Source organism: Plasmodium berghei (assembly GCF_900002375.2).
Source record: "Plasmodium berghei ANKA genome assembly, chromosome: 11".
Classification (NCBI taxonomy): domain Eukaryota; phylum Apicomplexa; class Aconoidasida; order Haemosporida; family Plasmodiidae; genus Plasmodium; species Plasmodium berghei.
The window spans coordinates 1,234,202-1,257,427 of NC_036169.2; the positions used below are offsets into that span (position 1 = coordinate 1,234,202).

The 23,226-nt window shown below is 23.3% G+C and overlaps 5 protein-coding genes across 5 annotated transcripts; 3 read left to right on the forward strand and 2 right to left on the reverse strand.

Annotated features, from left to right (window-relative positions):
* Nucleotides 1-1,096: 1,096 nt before the first annotated feature.
* PBANKA_1133000 (DnaJ protein, putative) lies at nucleotides 1,097-2,424 on the forward strand (the record flags this gene model as incomplete). Its single annotated transcript, XM_034565884.1, has 7 exons — nucleotides 1,097-1,118; nucleotides 1,295-1,450; nucleotides 1,555-1,709; nucleotides 1,795-1,943; nucleotides 2,125-2,174; nucleotides 2,276-2,315; nucleotides 2,400-2,424. 7 exons carry the CDS (start codon nucleotides 1,097-1,099, stop codon nucleotides 2,422-2,424), a joined length of 597 nt encoding a protein of 198 aa, XP_034422537.1.
* A 2,311-nt stretch (nucleotides 2,425-4,735) lies between these two features.
* PBANKA_1133100 (serine/threonine protein kinase, putative) lies at nucleotides 4,736-15,763 on the forward strand (the record flags this gene model as incomplete). The annotated part of the gene is made up of 1 exon (XM_034565886.1): nucleotides 4,736-15,763. The coding sequence occupies one exon, from the start codon at nucleotides 4,736-4,738 to the stop codon at nucleotides 15,761-15,763; it is 11,028 nt and encodes a 3,675-aa protein (XP_034422538.1).
* Nucleotides 15,764-17,135: 1,372 nt separating this feature from the next.
* On the reverse strand, nucleotides 17,136-18,686 carry PBANKA_1133200 (cdc2-related kinase 2; the record flags this gene model as incomplete). The annotated part of the gene is made up of 5 exons (XM_034565887.1): nucleotides 17,136-17,255; nucleotides 17,384-17,687; nucleotides 17,869-18,028; nucleotides 18,151-18,294; nucleotides 18,548-18,686. 5 exons carry the CDS (start codon nucleotides 18,684-18,686, stop codon nucleotides 17,136-17,138), a joined length of 867 nt encoding a protein of 288 aa, XP_034422539.1.
* A 647-nt stretch (nucleotides 18,687-19,333) lies between these two features.
* On the reverse strand, nucleotides 19,334-20,665 carry PBANKA_1133300 (elongation factor 1-alpha; the record flags this gene model as incomplete). Its single annotated transcript, XM_034565888.1, has 1 exon — nucleotides 19,334-20,665. The coding sequence occupies one exon, from the start codon at nucleotides 20,663-20,665 to the stop codon at nucleotides 19,334-19,336; it is 1,332 nt and encodes a 443-aa protein (XP_034422540.1).
* A 1,052-nt stretch (nucleotides 20,666-21,717) lies between these two features.
* On the forward strand, nucleotides 21,718-23,049 carry PBANKA_1133400 (elongation factor 1-alpha; the record flags this gene model as incomplete). The annotated part of the gene is made up of 1 exon (XM_034565889.1): nucleotides 21,718-23,049. The coding sequence occupies one exon, from the start codon at nucleotides 21,718-21,720 to the stop codon at nucleotides 23,047-23,049; it is 1,332 nt and encodes a 443-aa protein (XP_034422541.1).
* Between the last annotated feature and the right edge of the window lie 177 nt (nucleotides 23,050-23,226).

Here is a 23,226-nt window from a genome sequence, read left to right on the forward strand (position 1 = left end):
TACTTTGTATCAGAATTATAATTTATGTATTGTGCTCTTTTTCATTTTAATATTTGCAATTAAAGAAACAATCATATAAATACCTAGTTACACAGACATGCTTATTGAGAGCGTGTGGTTCAATGTTATTATATATTTATGCATTTATGGATGTGCAAATAAGCATGTATATTTTAACAAACAGCTATTTATATATATTAATCATTATTATAAAAAATTTTAAGTGTAATAAAAATAAAAAAATATAGTAAATGTAAATAGTACCATAAGTTTTATCTCAAAATAATTGTTTGGTATTATGAAATAGATTTAATTCATAATAGTATAGGTATTGAAAAAAATAAATAAAATGTGATTCGTTTTTTTTATTGTTTATGAATAATAGAATAATCGATTTGTTCTTATGCAAATGATTTACACGATTCCATTTTAACTATAAAATATTGGAGATCCCCAATAAGAGATAAACTAAATACACATACATAAAAAATGTGATATAATATACAATAACTGTAATTGCAATTATTATTAGAAAACTGTTTTACTTAATTTATTCTCATATGTTTTTAATTTATATATTAAAAGATATATACCACATTATATATTCTGATATAAATATATTATACATTGATATATGGAAATATTTTTTTTTCAACGTCATAATGAAAAAAAGATGGAAAAAAGCGACTAATTCTGTCTAAATATAATGTAAATAATAAATATTACATTGAAATAATTAAATTTTATAAAAAAACAAATAGTTCCTAAACGCTAATTTAATTAATTGTGTAAGGAAAAAGTGTTAAAAAAAATAAGATATGTATTAGGGAAAGTATACACTTTTGTTCATTTTCAAAAATATTAAAAAAAAAAAATAAATTAATGCTTACATAAAAAAAATATGGCAATAATGTTAATATAATATATAAGAACAAATTTATATGCAGCCTTTTACGAAAAAAAGTATTCATAATACTCTTCAAAAAATGTAGTTATATAACTACAAATCCCCTTCATTTATATTGAAATATTTTTCACTATGATAATATTTTATATAAATTACAATATACATTTCATATTTTAAGTTATTAAAAAAATGAATTATCATAAGATTTTAGGTACAAGAGAGAAAAAAATATATATGGGCACAATAAATTGATCTAACAATATTTTTATTTAATCATATTATATATAAATATATTTGGAACATTTACTTTTCTATATGGATATATATATTACTAAGTAATACATAACTATATCCTATAAAACAAATTTAATATATTTCTAATTATAGGTGTAACAAGAAATGCTTGTAAAAAAACAATTCGTGAGGCATACTTAAAAAAAGTCAAATTATACCACCCAGATTTAAATAAAAGCCCTGATGCCACAACAAAATTTAAGCAAATTCAGGAAGCATATCAAGCTCTATATAATGATAATTACTCACGTAAGCACATAAATTGTGTTTATATTTATAATATCGTATACTAAAAACGAATAGATATTACTCATTTATATTTTCATATATTTATTTTTTCTCATAACTTATAGAAAAATTGTATGATAGCGAAAATACTTATAATCAAAGAAGCAATTCTGAAAATAAAAAAAGCAATAAAAATTATAATGAGTTCAACGATTTCCATAGAGCATTTTATGAAGAATTTCGTAGAATGACGAAACAGGAAAAACACGACGAATATGCAGTAAAATAATATATTTTTTTTAATTTATCAAATAGAATGCCAAGACAATATATATTTTGTTTTCTCGTTTTTTTTTATATTACAGAGATATACGAATAATAATTACAGATACAGCATTAATGACATTTTTCATAAATATCCTAGGGAATTTTTTTACATAAATTTAATGTTTAAATTATTTCCCCTATTAGTGGTTCCAGCTATATTCCTTTTTGTTGTATATAAGCAATATATGTAATAAAGAACTAAACAACATATGTCTATATACAATATAAAATAATTGAAATTTATAAAATTACAGATTTATTTGGATTAATGTTATGCATGCATTCACATATTTACATTTTTTGGCATAGTTGTTTATTTTATTAACAATAAATAATGAAATATTATTCCATATTTTTTTTATTTATAGTTTGAAGAGCTATTTTAAAGAAAAGCCAATACTTATATATGACTCATATGGTATTGAATAAAAAATATATTATAATGAATTTTTTTTGAGATACATTTTAAATATAACATGCATACATAATTCCCTACAATTATTAATACGTCTTAAACAGGGCGAGCCTTTTTGATAGATACGCATGGGAGGAAATTTAGGTAGGAATGTTAACATAATTCAAAAAAATAATAATAAATAAATAATTTCATCTATCATTATAATATATATTTTTTCTTATTTAGAGCATCTGAATTCGATAAGTATTAACAGAATATATATAATATTTTTATAAATCAGTATCATCATACTAAACCAAGAACCTCTTATTTCAAAACTTAGTTGTAATTGAAAATGATTTGTTATTATTTTAATAATTTGTTCCCACATTTTTAGTTATATTTTATATATAAATTTTTAATTATACGCATTACATACATTTTAAATATTATATATTTTATATTGTTTAAATTCCTTAGATCTAATTTATGGATATACTTTTTTAATTAAAATATTGTTTTCATCCAAAAACATCATACATATATACATATTATTCAGTATTCTCATTTTAGGATAATTATACTGAAGGTTTTTTTGTATGTGTATTTTAGAAATAAATATTATATATATTTTTTTTCATAAAATATGTTTTGTTAAATTAATTTTTTTTGTGTGTATTATTTTTTTATGAGTCTATATTAACAATTTTTTATTAATATTTTATTAGAATAATGAAATATGATATACTACTTCCATTTTTTTTGTTAATTATATATATGTTTTTTAATTCTGCATTAATTCCTACTATATGTGAAAAGTTATATTTTTTGCATAACAAAATAAATTGAAAAAAGTTTACACACTGTACATATAAGTAGTATGTATATTGTGCAAGGAACTATTTTTTTTCTATCAAGTATTTTAAATAGTTATAGAAATAAAAAATGAATGAGAAGCTATAGCTTAATGAATATATAATTTGTAATATTTTGAAAAATATATTTTTTTTTATATTAAAATGGTATATATGATAGAAAGAATATAGAAATATATGGGAGAGCTTAAAAAAAAAATTATAGAAATTTATATCGTTGAATTTATGAACAAAAATTTTAATAAATATGACAGCACACAATGTAGAATTTAATTCTTCGAATTAAAAAAAAAATTGTCATCAAATGTTACAGACTCTGAAATATATAAAAATACTGACATATAATCTTATAGTTGAATAGGATATTTATTAATATGTTATTTTGTGCACATGCTTGCACGTTTATGCAGGTGTGCTAATATTGTATCACATGCTTGAATTTATATATGCATATGTGACAAGAAAAAATAATGTCTATTATATTATACATGTACATAAAAGGTATTAATGACATAAAGATTTTGTAGAATAAATAGTATACTACAAAAAGGATTGTTTTGTCTATTTTGAATGTTTTACAATGAATAATTTAAAAGTTTAAATTATTTAGTATATATATTGTGTGAAAAGATAAAATAATGAGAAATATCATTTGTAATGTTATTTACAACTATGCGCAAAGCTAAAGTTATAACATTGAGAAAAAACAAAAATTAAAAACAAATAAAACATAAAAACTTAAATTTAATATTTATTTACAACTACATACTGTTATTTTACAAAAGGGAATATAAAAATATAATAATATAGCAATAAAATAACATCCGATTTTAATATCGTTATTTAAAAATATTTATATATAATGTGAACCCTTTTTTATGCTATATAAATCTAAAAATTTGTAGAATACTCTTTATACATGTTATAAAAATTATTTATCAAATTTAATATAAAATTTGTTATACACATTCCTTTGTGAAAATAAAGGAATATAGAATGTTTATTTTGTATATTTTTACTGTGTACCCATATATAGAAATACAAGTGCACGTTTTATTAAAAACAGTTGCTTCATCACAAATAAAACATTTAAATAGAATATTGTGTTATATTTTATATAAATGATTTAACTATTTGTACATTTTTTACAAAAAAATAAAACTTTACATCTCTTCCGCTGTTTTTTGATATTTAAACGTGCATTAAAAAAAAAAATGTATGCACAAATATGACTACATTATACAATTTTATAGAAAAATATAAAATATATGTTTTTTATTTTTATAAATAAATTCTACATACATTTTCACATTTTTAATACTAAAAATTTAGCAATATGCATTATGTTAGCATCTTTATTATTAAATTAAATACTTTGTATTAACATTTTTGGTTGTATGTGCATATATGTGTGTGTTTTTTTTTTAGTTGTAAAATACCATTATTGTGTCTAATATGAATATTACTAGAAATAATTAGAAAATGTTTATTTAATTTTTTTTATTTGTATTTTGTGATTTGTTTTTTGTGTTTTATGCCTTGATTTTTTTTTGTATTTATTTTCTATTATGAGAAATGTAAATAACTATTTATTACCAAATAATAAATTGTTTGATATTTTATTAACAAAATATACTACGTAACATATAAACATATTTAAAGTGTAAATAAATTATTATAAAAGCCTTCAAAATGGATGACATATATATGAATGGCCGTAATATGCATAGCTATTATTTGGATAAAATTCAAAAAAATGTTAATCAAATAAAGAGGTGTAATAACATGAGTTTATTGAGAAACATAAATGAAAGAAGTTATAATTTAAATAATAACAAAATTACAAATTATGTAGATATAAAAGAAAGCAATCCAAACAATGCAACAAATGGATTTTCTAATGAATATACCTACAATCAAAATATAAACTCAGTATTAAATAGAGGAAAATATATCATAAATAATAATGGTCATATAAAAGAAGACATCAATGCAAATTATGATTATAATAGTTATGTTAATAAATGTAAAAATTTTCCTGATAAAATAGCTTCAGAAAATAGCCATTATAATTATGATACAATAAGAACCGAGACAAACAATAATTTAAAGGATCTAAGAAATGATCAATATTCTTATAATAATTCTAAGGCAGTATATGATCAAAATAAGGGGGTAATAATAAACAATCCATGTTATTCTAAAATAAAAGACTGTAATAAAATATATTTAGATAATATTAATGAAACAGTTAATGAAAACAACCATATGTTTGAAAATTACCACAATGGGCATATTCGCATGAATGCTAGCGTTTTATGCCCTAGCCATTTAAAAAATAATAGTATTAAACAAGCTCATAATCAAAATGAGTTGAAACAAAATAATAATATGGAAATGGTTTATGATGGCTATTATAATAATAATGATCGGATTTATATGAACGACAATATATATAATAAAAATTTGAATTACAAAATTCATGGTGATTTCATTAATATAAAAAATAATATAAATGATAGTAAAGCTGTTCAATATATGCCTGTATATTTGCCTCATAATGAAAAAATGAATAAAGAATATAAATATGGTTTAAGAACAGGTGACTATTTGAATCAAAATATACAAACCGGAATTTACAATAATAATAATAATTTGTGCACCAATGTAGAAAATATTAATCATATATCTAAAAATATTTCAAGTTCTGAAACAAATAAAAATAATTATTTTACACAAGAACATCCCTATATAGAAAATGATTTGAGACACCATTTTGTGGAAGACAATTATAGTAGATCATTAATAAATATAAAAAATAATAATTGCAGTAAATCAACTAATATAAAAAAGCATAACATATATATTCCAAATAAAGAAAGTGCACTATTAAATAATTCGGAAATAAATAATATCAATATAGAATCTCTTAAGAAAAATAATGGGGATAATAATACACCTTCTGTAACAAATATATACCAGCCATTAGAAGAAACTGAAGAATGTCAAAATAAATTATATTCACATTTAATTTATAAATCAATCCCAAACTATAACAATAGTAGTAACATCAATTTAAATGGATTTGTAGAACCAACTCAAATAGATGCAGATAAAAAAGAAAATTTTACAATCGAGCATAAAGTAGTTCCCCAAAATAATTTACAATATAATATTAAACATTGTTTTACGAATAGCGAGACAAATGGTAATGTATTAGAAACTAATAAATTTTTTCTAAATTCATTTCAAAGCGAAAGAGAAGTAGAGAAAAAACAAAAAATATTATTACCACAGAATGCAGAAGATAAAATGTGTAAAATAAGTGAAAATGATAATGATAATAATATTCGTTGTAATTTTTTACCAACCAATATTATAAATTGTATATCATTAAATAATAATTCGAAAACAAAAATTCAAAATAATAAAAGTATAGAAAATAACGGTCCTCGAAATATTGTAAATTGTGCGTTGAACAAAGATATTGCAATAAGTGAAAAGGAATATGGAAATAATTTTAAAACACAAGTTAAAAACTTATTTAAAGATGCACAATGTGAAACCAATTTGGATGAGAATTACGCTGAACATTTAGAAAAAAAACAAGGATGCTCTTTGAATTTTTTAGGAAATACCTACTCTGAAACACCTACAATTAAAAATGAAAAAGATAAAGAAATAATAAAAGGTAACAATAATGGAGGGGATGCGAAGATACTTGATGAAATGCAAATAAGTGGCTTTTGCCAAATAAAGAGTGCTGATAATAAAAGTGAAGAAAATATCTTAGAATGCAATATTTTCAATACATTGTGCAATAATGTAAGAAAAAATTCAAAATCAGAAAACTGTAATAATGTAAAATATGTAGAAAATAAAAAAGGAGTTAAAAAATCTGACGAAAAAAATAAAACACCAGATGTATCAAGCATTGACAAAAATTCGGATGTAAATTTTCATTATGAGGATCATATTTACAAAGGATATAAATCACATCATATAATAGACAATAATATTGATATAGACGAAAAAAAAAAACTAGAAAAAGAATTAGAATCATATTTTATAAAAGAAGGGTTTTTATCTCCAAAAAATTCAAATTTAGAATATAACGATTTTATGAGTGAAAATAGTAGCATATATATTAATGGAGAATTACAATCTGATACATCTATATATTCGGACCATACCAAATCATTTAATACTGAATATATTAAAAGGGAAAATCGTGAAGCATCTTCAAGCAGTGGTGATATATTTGAAGATAATCGAATTAAAGAAGTTTTTGATGGCTTGACTGCTAATAGGAGTTTAACATGTTCCTTCTCAGCACAAACTGATATAAACATAATGAAAAATGATGGAAATAAAAATTTAAATAACTATTTAGAAAATGAGATAGATATTTCTTGCGTAGATAATACATCTAAATTTTCTAGTAATGAAAATATGATATGTAAAAAAGATTGTAATAGCAACATGATTTGCTCTAAGAACATTGAACAGGAAAAAATAGACAGTATAGAATATTTTTTTTCAAAAAATAAGAATTTATTATTTATTGATTTATTAAAATTGAATAGCGACAGAAAAAATAATGCAGAAAAAAAATATATTTCGTTTGAAGATAAATTAAAGGATAAATTGGAATTGTTAATGCATAGAAATTCCGAAAAAGAAAGAAATATTATAGACAAGATAATTTATTGTTTAGATCCATCTTATATAAATAATACAGTAAATGATAAAAAAAGATGGAAAGAAAAATTAAAATATATGCAAGAGAAGTTTCTTGAATCGATATTATGTGTTTCTTATCCTAACTGTATGTGGAATGAAAATACATTTGAATTATATCTTAAATCATTAAATTTTAATTCTTTATTGGATGATACATTTATAAAATATGAAAAAGATTTAAATATAGATTTATTTCAAGAAGAAGAAGAAATATTTTCGGATGCAGGAAATATCGGAGAAGGGGGTTTTGGGGTTGTGACAAAAATGCGATTTTTATCGTTTCCTCAATATTATGCAATAAAAAAAATATCAAAAGATCATATTATAAAATCACAAGCAGCTGGCCAAGCATATTTAGAAGCAAAATATCATTCTGTTTTAAGTCATGTAAATGTTATAAAAATGTATGGGTGCATGCAAGATGATAATTATATATATCATGTTTTAGAGTATTGCCCAAAGGGAAGTATTTATTCTATATCTAAAAATTTCAAAAAAAGAATTATACCTGAAGAATTAGCATATAAATATTTTTGTAATGTAGTAAATGGATTATATTATTTAAATCAAATGGGAATATTTCATCGTGACATAAAAATGGAAAATGTTTTAGTAGATCATAAAGATAATGCTAAATTGTCTGATTTTGGATTATCTGCTATGATATTAGGGGAAAAAAGTCATTCATCTTTATGTGGAACACTTGTATATTTTTCACCTGAAATAATTAATGGTGAAGGATATGATTGGAGATCTGATATTTGGTCTTTGGGTATATTATTATATGAAATGCTAGTGGGGGATGTTCCATTTGATGGTACAAAAACTCAAATTGTTCAATCTATATATTCATGTAATTTAAATTTTCCAAATTTTATTAATCCATTAGCAATAAACTTAATAAAAAAGGCTTTAGTAGTAGATGTAAATAAACGGATAAAATTATCAGAAATAGCATCAGATCCATGGATGCAAGAAATGTGGAAATTAACTTTTCAAAAAGGTTTAATAGAATCAAATAATATAATTAATGATGATTCATATAATTTCAATTTTATACACAACATAATAAAAACAGAGTGTCTTATAAAAAAAAGTTTGAATGCTTCCTTAAACTTCCATATCGATTCATGTAGTAATAATAAATTGGAGAGTGTTTTCTCAAATGAAAAAATTGAAGCTCTTGATTCTTTAATTTTAGAAACCCAACAAAAAATAGCGGAGTATTTAGATCTTGATGAATTATATAATAATGAAGAAACTCTTTCAAGTTTCGAAAATTTTAGTACAACCAAATCAGAATATTTACAATCATATTCAAATGATCAAGCTATTCATACTGAGGATATAAAAAGTGATGAAATTGGGGATAATGAACAATTAGAAGAAAGTATAGAATCGAGTAAATTAGACAATGAAAATGATTCTAATGCAACTCAAAGAAATATATATGATACTTCTATGGAATATATACAACAATTGGCAAATAAAAATAGTATGAATATCGAAAATAATATAAAAACTGAGGAAAATATAAATATAGAAAATTGTGAGCAAATGAAAAATAAATTAGAAGTAACATCAGAAAATGATTCAATAGAATATGAAGCGACTAATTCAGTTGAAAATTTACCGACAAATGAAGTAGATGTTATATATAAAAATGAATTTAAAGATCCTCAAATAAATAATATTGATATAAGAAATATTTTATCAGAAGAGGAAAAAAGAAATAGCTCTGAATATAAATATATTCGAATGAATGATGTGGATATGAAAGAAATGCTACCACAAGAGGAGAGGCCACAATGTAGTGATACAAATATGAACGGAATGAATAACCACCTAAGTAATAAAAATGAAATAGAAAAAGAGCTTATTATTGAAAATAATGAAATGAATGAAGATGATAAATGTGGAAATGATAATACTAATGTAAAATTTAAACTGAACGGTAATAGTTATGAATCTATTTTGTGTAATATTTTGTTTAAGTTAAGAAAATTAAATAAAAAGAAAGATAATTCAAATATAATGGAAGAAATTGATAAATTGAAATTGTCTCCTCAGGAAGATGAAAGTGAAGGATATAAAAGTATCAGTAATACTATTAAGGCTCGCTTAGATTTATCGAAAAAAAAAATGTCAGATTATTTAGAAAGGCAATATAGTATTATCTCTGAAAATAAAAATGAAAGCGAATTTTTGGATAAATCTAAAACACTCGAAAATTCTGGATTTGAAAATGATCATATATTATCTAATGAGAATGAAAATATAATCAATGTGGAAAATGCTGAGGAGGGTGAGGTGCATAATAATTCTCCTATAGATAAAGAAAACCAAATAAATTCTGAAGTTGGTAAATTGTATATACCTATTTCTGTTATTAAAGGGGAAAATAAAGAAGAATCCAAAAATGAAAATATCTCTTTCAAAATAAACTTAAAAATGGAGGAAACAAATATAGAGAAAGTGATTAGTCAAAGTGATATTTCAGAAAGTGATGATATAGAAGAATTTAATAGGTTAATAAAAAGAACCCAAAATATATTAAAACGTAAAATGATAAGTGAAAAAAAAGACGAAGATGATTTAGGTAATGATACAAATGATGCTACTATTAATCCTGATAATAATAATAATAAAATAATTGATGATAATTTAACAAAATTCATAAATGATCATGAAAATGATACGAAGTTAGAAGAAAAATGTGCAGCAACATATACTGTTCCAAATTTAGGAAAGAAATCTATAAGCGATAAAAAAAAAAAAAATTATTTTGATAATAAAAAAGACAAAATGACATTTAACAAAAAGGTAGAAAAAAATTTAGAAAAAAAATATAATGGGAAATATAATAAAAAAAATATCATTGATTATAAAAAAAAATATAACTATAAAGAAAACCGTAATGGATCTAAGTTATATATAAGTCGAAAAAACGTTGCAATTGAAGAAGAAACTCATAATGATTTATTTAATTTAGATAAAGGTAGTCTTTATGATGAATACATAGAAAAAATAAATAAATTATATCTGAATTTAAAAAATAAAAAACTTATATATGATAATGAAAAGGATAAAAATACTGAAAATTGTCATATTTTAACCAAAAATATAAGGGCAAGCTTGGAAAATGAGATCGATAATGATTCAAATGAATTTAGCAAAGAAGACACAGAAAGATCGAGCTTGAATAACATAGACAGACAAAATATTAATGAAGTTAAAAAAAATAAATATGATAGCGATATTACTAAAGAAGAAAGTCTCATCCTAAGCAATACTAATGATAGTTCGAAGGATATCAATATTTTAGATAAAGAAATGGATAATAATCGTTTTAAAGAAAAAAGAATTAATTTTTGTAAAAAAAGTAATATATTAAAAAAAGAAAAAAAAAATATAACCCAAAAATTATGTGATAATAAATTAAATGATATTGAAAATAATAGAAAGGTAGAATCAAATAATAAATGTGTAGGAGGTGATGATAAAAAAGAGAGTTTATTTTTTAAATTGAAAAAAGATATTATAAATGGAAATATTAAAAGTTTGAAAACAAGATTAACACCTGATTTTGTAGACACTAAAATAAATATAAAAAAAAAAATTAATTCTAATAGTTCTGTGCATAGATATAGTAGTGAAAAAATTAACAAACAAGTTAGTATTAACAGTGATCATAATAAAAAAAGTGGATGTATTTCCGATAATAATACTCTCGATTATTCTATCTCTGACTATTCAAGTGATAGAAGTTTTTATAAAAAGAATAAAATAATGAGCATACAAAATAATTCTATAGAGAAAAAAAATATAAAATCAATGAAATTCGTGGATAAATATGAAAAAGATAAAAGTGTGGTAAATATGAAAAAATTAGAACAACCTGAATATGATATAATTAATGTTAATAATAAATATAAAACAGAAAGCTCAACTGAAAATGTAAGCAAATTTTCAAAAAAAAAAACAAATTCGTTAGGTATCTTAAATTTTAATAATAAAGTAACTTTTATGGCAATGGAAAATGATAGTAATGTTTTAAATTCTTCGAATTATATGAATGATAATGATATCGAACGAAATAGTAACTCCTCAAATTTGAAAAAAATTGAAATACCGGATGAAATATCAAAAATGAAACAAAACAAATTGAAATATTTATTTAATAAAGAAAAGACGGAAGAAGAAAATATTATGAAACAAATAATATATGATGAAAAAAAAAAAAAAAATTGGGGAAAAAACTGTATTAAAAAATTTAGTTCTTATGAACATGTGAAAAAAAGTTATATTAATATAAGTTTATCTGAAATAACATCTAGAGCAAAAGATAATATTAAACATGTTAGTGAAAGAAACAAAAATTTAGTAAAAAATGTGAAAGATGATTTAATATATAAAAAAAAGTCTATTGTTAATAAAAAAGATGATATTAATAATAAGAATAAAACTAAAATCAATGATAATAAAAATTGTTATTCTACGTTAACCAAAATAGATGCATCAGTACAAAATTATTTTAACAATGAGATGAATATTTCTAAAAAGGAAAAAATAATGAGTGAAGAAAATGATAATGCTAGTATAAAAGAGAAAAGTAAAGATAAAGAAAAATTTGATTCATGCGTGCAAAATGATGAAGTTTTAAAAAAATATATTAAAAAAAATGTTTTAAAAAAAATTAGTAACAATAGTATTCCATTAATAAATAAGAGTAAAGAGACACATGTAGAAGAAATGATGAAAAAAAATAAACAGAATGACTCACTAAAATATTTAAGGAATATTGGAATAAAAAAGACAAGCAATGAAACACTAAAGAGATCAAACAGTTTCCAATTAAATTTAAAAAAAAACTCTTCTTATGATGATATAAAATATAAAAGTGTAATAAAAACATGTTCTATGGAAAGTGCTTTAAAAAAAACGATCTCAAATGATATGGGAGAAAACACAAAAAGAAACAAAAAAAATAATGATAATATACTATTAAACGGTAAAAAAATATTTTCAACAACGTATGAAGAATCTGCAAGAGGAGAAGAAAATGATTGCCTATCTAATAATGAAATAAAAAAAAATGGAAATTCTTATCAAAGTAATAAAAATATTTTATTTGCAAATAACTTAAAGAATTCGAAAATAAAAGAATATTTAAAAAGTAAAATAGATCAAATAAAAAATAAAAAAGAATATAATCCATCATTTAATTGTATTGAAAAAAGTAAAGATAATGAAAGTAACGTACTTAATAGTGTTAATATAAAGAAATCATATTCATATGTTAATAGGGTAAATCAAAATTCTTACCAAAATAATAAAATAGACACACATTTAAAAAAAGGAAACAGATCGGCAAGTGAGACATTCTTAAACAATTCTATTAATAATTGTAATAATAAACAAAATAACGAATTAAAAATTAAACGAACTATATCAACAAGTGAATTATATAAAACGGGAAAAAAAACTGTACATCAAACAAATGCAAATAATTCAAAAAAAAATAAAGTAAAATATGGATTTTCAAGAAGTAAGAGTGAAATTGTAAAATCTTTTAACAAAACATCACCACCAAGTTTTTCTTTATTATTTGACACTAACACTATAAGCGAAAAAAAAAAAGGCCCTAGAGCAAATTCCATAAATAATCCTATTCCTAATAATAGAAATAATGATGATGAAGTGGGTAAAAAAGTCAAAGGAACCAATACTATAATACATAATAAGTTTAAGGGAAAAAATAATGAACAGATGGAAAAGATAAGAACTCGAACATATACAAATATATATTCACACAAAAAAATAAATCTTTCTAATGTTAAAAGTAAAATAGATACAAATATTTTTAAAAAGCCTAAAAATGTATTAGCTCAAAATTCCGTAGAAGAAAATACCAAAGTTGATAATAAAGGATCATATGAATGCAATACAAAAAAAGAGGAAATTGACACTCCCCAAAAAAATAATAATATACCTGAAAAGGCACATACTAATATATTAAGTTATAATAAAAAAATATGTTCAAAACAAAATTCTTATAATAATACTCATATAAATGATAAATTAAAAAAACATAATTCTTTAAATAAAAATTTAGGCTCTATGAACAATATTAATTTTGGATTTAAAGAAAGACAATTTAATCAATTAGAAGTAAATGACTCAGAAAATATGAACAATGGTTTTTCAAAACAAAAAGAACATACAAAAAAAAAAAATATTACCAATTTAATTAATACGAAATATGATGACGACTTGCAAAAAAAATTCTTAAATTTGAATAATAATAAAAATAGGGAAATTGATACTAAATACGATAAATCGAAGGAAAATAATGAAATTCCTAAATCTTCTACACCTAAAATTAATGATATAGGTATGAATACAAACTCTAGAAACAGTAAAAATGATGAAGGAAACAAAAACAAAGAACCGAATTATACAGACATAATTGCCAATTGCAACTTAATTAGTAGTTGTAAAAATAAAGCACATAATGATAATAAAAAAGATGAAGTAATGAAAAGTGATAAAAAAAATGATATACTTAATTTTTTAAAAGTTAATTACAATAATTGTTTATTTGAAGTGAAAAGAGAAAAAGAATCTATACATAAAAGTGTTGTAGAACAAGAAAATATATGTGATAAAAAAGAAACGCCAAATGTAAAAAAAAAATGTATTAATAATTTTTCATTCAATAATTTAAACTGTTTTATGACTAGTTCTGAAATAGAAAAAGAAGATAATGTTTACGAAGGCGATCAACCAAATAATCATATAGAAAGAGATGTAGTAATAAGAAGAGATATTTCTAAAAATAGAAATTATACATATAATGGGTTATTTAATAGTGATAAAAATGTTAAAATGTCTGATGATAAAAAAAAAAAATATTCACAAAAATCAGCTTCCACTACATTGAGAGCTTATGAAAGATATAAACATGATGTAAATAGATTAATAAAGGGAAAAATGTATATTGATGTTTATACAGACAAGGATAAAAATAATACTACTAAAGATAGCAGTAATAATAAAATTTGTAAAAACTCAGCTCAACTAGAAAGCGAACAACATCCAAAGCATAATAGTAACAATAATGGGGTTTTTCCTAGTAAAATTTTATTATCATGCTCATCTTTTAAATCTTTTTACACAGATGAAACAATTCAAAAGCATGAAAATGATACTATCAGTAATAAAAGCAAAGAAATTATTATAAACGATACGAACGATATAAAAAAAGAAAATACGATAGAAAATATCGATGACAATAATAATGATTTAATTGATTCTTTTAAAAAAGGAACATTATTATTAAAATTTAAGAATTTAAAAAAAAGTGCATCAAACATTGTTTTAAATAATTCCTTAGTGAAATCATTTAGTATCAGCAATCAAAGAAATATTCTTCCAAAAATTTGTTCTACTAGTAGAAATGAAACCACTGAAAGTATTTTCAACACAAATGAAAACAAAACTGAAAAAAAAAAATTGCACATTATAAACGTTGAAACACAAAAAAACGGAAGTGTATTAAATAGAGAAAAATTGCCATTTAAATCATCTTCTAATAATAGGACAAATGATGTAAAAAAAAATAATAGTATACTTATAGGAAATAAAGAAACAAGTTCATGTAATAAGACATTACGCTATTTATTATATAATACATGCTCTAGTGAAAATAAGGTTGATTTTTCTAAATGTAAAGAGAAAGCATCTAATCATGGTGATATAATTAGCTGTATGTTTCAAAATGCGCAAAACCCATGTATCCAAGGTAAAACCAGAAGTGGTAGTAGTGTGCCCAGTATTTCATCACGAAATAAAGTTAATTTAGATAAAAAAAAATCATTTACAAATACTGCAAAAATAGTAGATGTGATTATCAAAAAAAAAGAGAATAGAAATAATGATAAAATTAGTAATAAGGTGGACATAGGAAATACACAGGTTTCTATAGAATGACTTTCATAAAAAAAATATATTTTTTTTTCTGAAATATGAAGATTTATTTATATTAAAACCAAATAAACTAAACCTTGATAAGCTACAAGTTGTTTAAATTTTATTTTTGTATATACATTCACAAACCATATATAGTTTTTTCTCATGATAACAATTTTAAATCCTAAATGGAAATAATTATTTGGAAGCGTATGCATATATTTTTATCTTCCATTTATGGTGAAGTTCAAATTATTCCTATGTATTACATATGTATAGGTTTATATTGTGTGTATGCTTGTTTTTGTTTGAAATTAAAATTGTTAAATGATAATAGCTAATGTGATACAGCGCATTTTTCGTTTGTATTCTTAATGAAATGTTTTATTTTTTGGTTATTTTTTTTTTGAGTACCGTTTTAGTAAACATGTTTTATTTATTATGAAAACATGAAAAAAAAAACGTAAAAATATATTATAATAAATCAAAAAACTTTTACATTTTCTATAAAATATTTATTCTGTAAATAATACATATAAAGCATAGAAATTAAAAAAGAAAGAATAAATATAAAATGATGAAATCTGCATAATATAAAGAAAGCAATGTTGTCTTTTTTTTTATATTAAAACAATTTTGGTATTGTTGGATTTTGTAAAGTGGTGTATAATTACCTTTCTTAAATGTACATTTTTAAAATAAATAATGGTAATAAAGAAATATATGCTCATGATGAATTTAATCATTGCGTATATATTATTAATGCATGCATCGTACAAAAAATATAATATATACATATATATGTCTGGTCTAATATTATTTAAACCATATTACCCTTCTTTAATATAAAGATAATCTATCTTTGCATATTTTTACCTTTATAAAATTTTATTATATTTTTTTGTGTATATGCATACCTGCCTACGAAGAAGTCTGTGTGATATTGTTACATTCAATCCTCAAAAGAGAAAACATCCCCCCCCATAATTTTCATTTAAGATCAAGAATAAAGAATTTTATATAATCAAAATGTTTTTAAATGGTAAAATATAATGTCTTATTGTCAAATATTATGAATAGAAATATATACATAATCAATAATGCGATGTATTTTTTTTTTAATCCCGTAAAAATATATTAATAATAAAAAAATTGCAATAGCAAAGTTAAAATAATTTGATATATATATATTATAATTAGTTTTAAAAACAATAAACTTTGTATTTTTAATAATGATGGGTTTATATGATGAAATATAAAATGATTAATTTGTGTATATGTTATGTATAAAAATAAACGAGTTTAATTTATTTTTATTAAAAAAAAGTATAATAAAAAGTAGCTACAAATCTTATTGCATACAAAATCTACATTAAACAACGGAATGAGACTATTAATTAGTTTCTTTAAAATACGGATGCTCTATCGCTTGCTTCGCAGTAATTCTTTGGTTGGGATCCAGTTTGAGCATTTTTGAGAGTAAATCAATTCCAGTATCATCTAATCCCTTTATCTAAGGAGAATATATGTAATGCGTAAAAAAATTGTATATATATATTTGCACAGATATTATATGTAGACAATCGCTGTGATAATCAAATATTATAATACACAAAATATAACTATGCAAAAAAAAATTACAAATGTTTCCCATGGCAAAGGATTATAAACTGGAAAATTAGGATCATATTTCGGGAGTTTAAAAACATCAGGCCAATTTTGAGAGTTTGGAGTTCCTAATATTTTGAATATTCTCATAAGTTGATCTGTTTCAGATGCCCCTGGAAACAATGGCCTACCATTTACCATCTCAGCAAATATGCATCCAACACTCCATATATCAATTGGAGTTGAATATTTCTTTGATCCCATTAAAATATCTGGGGCTCTATACCATAATGTTACAACTTCATGAGTATACCTTCGAGCAGGTATTCCAAAGGCTCTGTATTTTTAATATTGAAAAAATATTAATATATGTATTTTTGATTATCATATGAATTGGAGATATACCTTCTCATTAATTATAAGCCTCATTTTCGCATAAATATATCACATATATTTGTTTTAGTAGAAATATCTTTGGTGATGCGTTTAGTTTTTAAAATAGGAGATTTAATGATTACCTTGCAAGCCCAAAATCCGCAATTTTTAATTCCCCTTCTCTATTTATTAATAAATTTTGTGGTTTCAAATCACGATGCAACACTCTATGTTCATGGCAATATGCAATGCCATTTAGAAGCTGTAATAAAAACGATTTTGCTGTAACTGATTCTAATCCTCCTTTAAAAAGTATAAAAAGAAAATATATATATTGTTTTATAAATAAATGCAATAATATGCACATATTCAGTGAATTTATAAAAAAGTAAACATTTAAAAAGGTTTTTATTATTAATTTTTACCATCACAAACATCTATAAGTTTTTTGAGATCTTGGTCTAGATGCTCAAAGACCAATATTAGTCTTTTTTTAGCATGTATGACATCATACAACTTAACTATATTTGAGTGCCTTAACTCTTTTAAAATACTAATTTCTCTAATGGCTACATAATGAAAGGGGAAAATATTTAAATTAAACATATAATACAGGCCCATATGCAATATATTTATTATAATGGAATAGAAAGAACGACATACTAATTTATTTTATACACACTAATCCATCATTTTTATTACAAATAATCAACATATGCATAACATACTGTATGTGTATGTAATATATGTGTACATATAATAAACCATTTTCTACAGTATTAAATTGAAATTATATATTAAAAATTATTATATCATTCTAACCCGTTGATGGGATTCCTTCATCTTCCTTTTCCAATCTTATTTTTTTTAATGCAAATGATTCCCCATCACTGTTTTGCGCTTTGTACACTACACCATATGTACCTTCTCCAATTTTTTCCAAACCATGGTATTTTTCCATTTTTTATTTATAAGTAAAAATCACAAATATTGTGCTTTTACCTATGTAAATTTTCTTATTACCTTATCATTACGATGAATAAAAAATAAAACAAATATATTAGTAAAGATATTATAACTAGCGAAAATTGTCTTGTATATTAATATTCAATGCATAAAAAAAAAAAAAACTTTTTATAAGCTATATTTATTTCTATAAAATTTAATAAATACAATTTATGCACAATGCTCATGAAAATATTGTCGCATTGCTTATATTTGTTTATATGTTTTTCTTTCTATACATTATTTTTGTCATTTAAAAATAAATAAATATGATAATTAAATTTTTAACCATTATTACTAGCTATAATAAAAAAAAATAATAATAATGAAGCTATTAATATAAAATTAATTTACAGTTCATATGAATACTTTACATTCAACGTGCGTTTCTTTATATATATTAATGTGTTTAATAGATATATATATTCATATATGTTTGCATTATTTATTATAATAACTACAAAAATATGTAAAATATACTTAATTCAACATTTTAATTGTTGAAAAAAATAAAAAGTTTAAGTATAAAATATGATATATAAAAAAAAACTCTTTATGCACGTAATATAATAAAAGTGTAAAAAACACTATATAATTAAGCTTTTATTTTTTTGCTGGTGCTTTAGCTGAGACAGCTCCAGGTTCTTTCTTTTCAACAGATTTAATAATACCGACAGCAATTGTTTGTCTCATATCTCTGATAGCAAATCTTCCTAATGGTGGGTACTCAGTGAAGGTTTCAACAACCATAGGTTTCTTTGGCTCTAAAGTAACTAAAGCTGAATCCCCTGATTTGATAGCTTTGGGGTTTTCTTCAACAACTTTTCCTGAACGTTTATCGATTTTAGAGTCGATATTTAAAAATTTACAAGAAATGTGAGATGTGTGACAATCTAAAACTGGGGTATAACCGTTTTTGATTTCACCAGGGTGATTTAATATAATAACTTGTGCTGTAAATTTAGAGCATCCCTTAGCTGGTTCATTCTTAGTATCTGAAGCAACATATCCTCTTTTAATTTCTTTAACTGATACGTTTTTAACGTTAAATCCAATGTTATCTCCTGGTCTGGCTTCTTCTAATACTTCTTTGTGCATTTCAACAGATTTACATTCCGAAACAACAGCAGATGGAGCGAAGTTTAATACCATACCAGCTTTTAAAATACCAGTTTCAACACGACCTACAGGGACAGTACCAATACCACCAATTTTGTATACACCTTGTAATGGAATTCTTAATGGCTTATCATATGGTCTTTTGGGTGGTTCCATAGTATCCAAGGCTTCAATAAGGGTTCTTCCCTTATACCATGGGGTTTTATCTGATTTTTCAATTAAGTTGTCACCTTCAAAACCGGATATTGGGATAAAGTCAACTTTATCGGCTTGATATCCTACCTTCTTTAAGTAATCCTTAACTTCTTTCTTGATTTCTTCATAACGATCTTCTGAATATTTAACTGTATCCATCTTGTTAACACCAACGACAATTTGTTTAACTCCTAAAGTAAAGGCTAACAAAGCGTGTTCTTTGGTTTGACCTTCCTTGGAGAATGCACCTTCAAAACCACCAACTTCAGCTGGAACAACCAATAATGCAACATCAGCTTGGGAAGTACCAGTAATCATATTTTTAATAAAATCTTTGTGACCTGGTGCATCAATAACTGTAAAGAAATATCTTGGAGTTTCAAATTTCCATAAAGCAATATCAATAGTAATACCTCTTTCTCTTTCGGCCTTAAGTTTATCTAAAACCCATGCATATTTGAAACTACCCTTTCCCATTTCAGCTGATTCTTTTTCGAACTTTTCAATAGTTCTTCTATCAATACCTCCTAATTTGTAAATAATGTGACCAGTAGTTGTGGATTTACCACTATCGACATGCCCGATGACGACTAAGTTAATGTGAGTTTTTTCTTTTCCCATTTTTATAAAATTTTTATTTATTTATAAGCAAATATATATTTTTATATATTTATTTTATATTTTGAAATATTTTTAAAATTTAATTTATTTTTTATTATATACTTTAAAAATGGCAGTTATTAAAAAATAAGGATAAAATTATTATTATTTTTAATTGGTGTTTTGTATTTTTTTTTGTTATATAATATTAAATTTTAATTTGGAGAAAATGTTTATTGTATTCAATATAATAACATAATATTTATTTCATTTTATTTTAGAAATACACGTATTTTTTTTTCAACTCTATACTATGTACTTATGTGTATAAATTATTAAAATAAATAAAAATATTATAAAATGCATATAATGTAGGGATAAAATATTACTATATTTATAGTGTCAGTGCAGGTGTAAAATCCTCGGAGTATAAAAAAATAAAATGGATTATTTAAAAAAAGGTACTGCATAAAACATTTAATTTGATGCTTGTAGATGAGTTAAGCTTAATTCTTTTCGAGCTCTTTATGCTTAAGTTTACAATTTAATATTCATACTTTAAGTATTTTTTGTAGTATCCTAGATATTGTGCTTTAAATGCTCACCCCTCAAAGCACCAGTAATATTTTCATCCACTGAAATACCATTAAATTTTCAAAAAAATACTATGCATATAATGTTATACATATAAACATAAAACGCCATGTAAATCAAAAAATATATAAAAATATGTATAAAAATAAATATGCACTAAATATAAGCTAATTATGCATAAAAATTAAAGTGCCCTTTATTAACTAGTCGTAATTATTTATATTTCTATGTTATAAAAAAATCCTCATATAATAATATAATTAATATATGTAATGTTTTTTTTATTTTATAATTTTAATATAAAATAATATGTAAATTAATTCAAAAAATAAATATAATTGTTGTGAAACAAAAAACGTAATTTTTTCATTTGCCTTCAAAATTTAAATTTATTTTAATATTTCCTAAAATATATATACTTTGTGTATAAATATATAAAAATATATATTTGCTTATAAATAAATAAAAATTTTATAAAAATGGGAAAAGAAAAAACTCACATTAACTTAGTCGTCATCGGGCATGTCGATAGTGGTAAATCCACAACTACTGGTCACATTATTTACAAATTAGGAGGTATTGATAGAAGAACTATTGAAAAGTTCGAAAAAGAATCAGCTGAAATGGGAAAGGGTAGTTTCAAATATGCATGGGTTTTAGATAAACTTAAGGCCGAAAGAGAAAGAGGTATTACTATTGATATTGCTTTATGGAAATTTGAAACTCCAAGATATTTCTTTACAGTTATTGATGCACCAGGTCACAAAGATTTTATTAAAAATATGATTACTGGTACTTCCCAAGCTGATGTTGCATTATTGGTTGTTCCAGCTGAAGTTGGTGGTTTTGAAGGTGCATTCTCCAAGGAAGGTCAAACCAAAGAACACGCTTTGTTAGCCTTTACTTTAGGAGTTAAACAAATTGTCGTTGGTGTTAACAAGATGGATACAGTTAAATATTCAGAAGATCGTTATGAAGAAATCAAGAAAGAAGTTAAGGATTACTTAAAGAAGGTAGGATATCAAGCCGATAAAGTTGACTTTATCCCAATATCCGGTTTTGAAGGTGACAACTTAATTGAAAAATCAGATAAAACCCCATGGTATAAGGGAAGAACCCTTATTGAAGCCTTGGATACTATGGAACCACCCAAAAGACCATATGATAAGCCATTAAGAATTCCATTACAAGGTGTATACAAAATTGGTGGTATTGGTACTGTCCCTGTAGGTCGTGTTGAAACTGGTATTTTAAAAGCTGGTATGGTATTAAACTTCGCTCCATCTGCTGTTGTTTCGGAATGTAAATCTGTTGAAATGCACAAAGAAGTATTAGAAGAAGCCAGACCAGGAGATAACATTGGATTTAACGTTAAAAACGTATCAGTTAAAGAAATTAAAAGAGGATATGTTGCTTCAGATACTAAGAATGAACCAGCTAAGGGATGCTCTAAATTTACAGCACAAGTTATTATATTAAATCACCCTGGTGAAATCAAAAACGGTTATACCCCAGTTTTAGATTGTCACACATCTCACATTTCTTGTAAATTTTTAAATATCGACTCTAAAATCGATAAACGTTCAGGAAAAGTTGTTGAAGAAAACCCCAAAGCTATCAAATCAGGGGATTCAGCTTTAGTTACTTTAGAGCCAAAGAAACCTATGGTTGTTGAAACCTTCACTGAGTACCCACCATTAGGAAGATTTGCTATCAGAGATATGAGACAAACAATTGCTGTCGGTATTATTAAATCTGTTGAAAAGAAAGAACCTGGAGCTGTCTCAGCTAAAGCACCAGCAAAAAAATAAACAGTTTTAATATTTAATTGAGTTACATATCATACACATATATTTGTGTGCAATAAATTGGGTTATATATATATATATATTTTTTCTTAAATATATGTGTTCTATATAAATACAAATATATTAAAAAAAACATAATTAAATTACAATTTATTAAGTGAAACAAATGCCCTTTACATA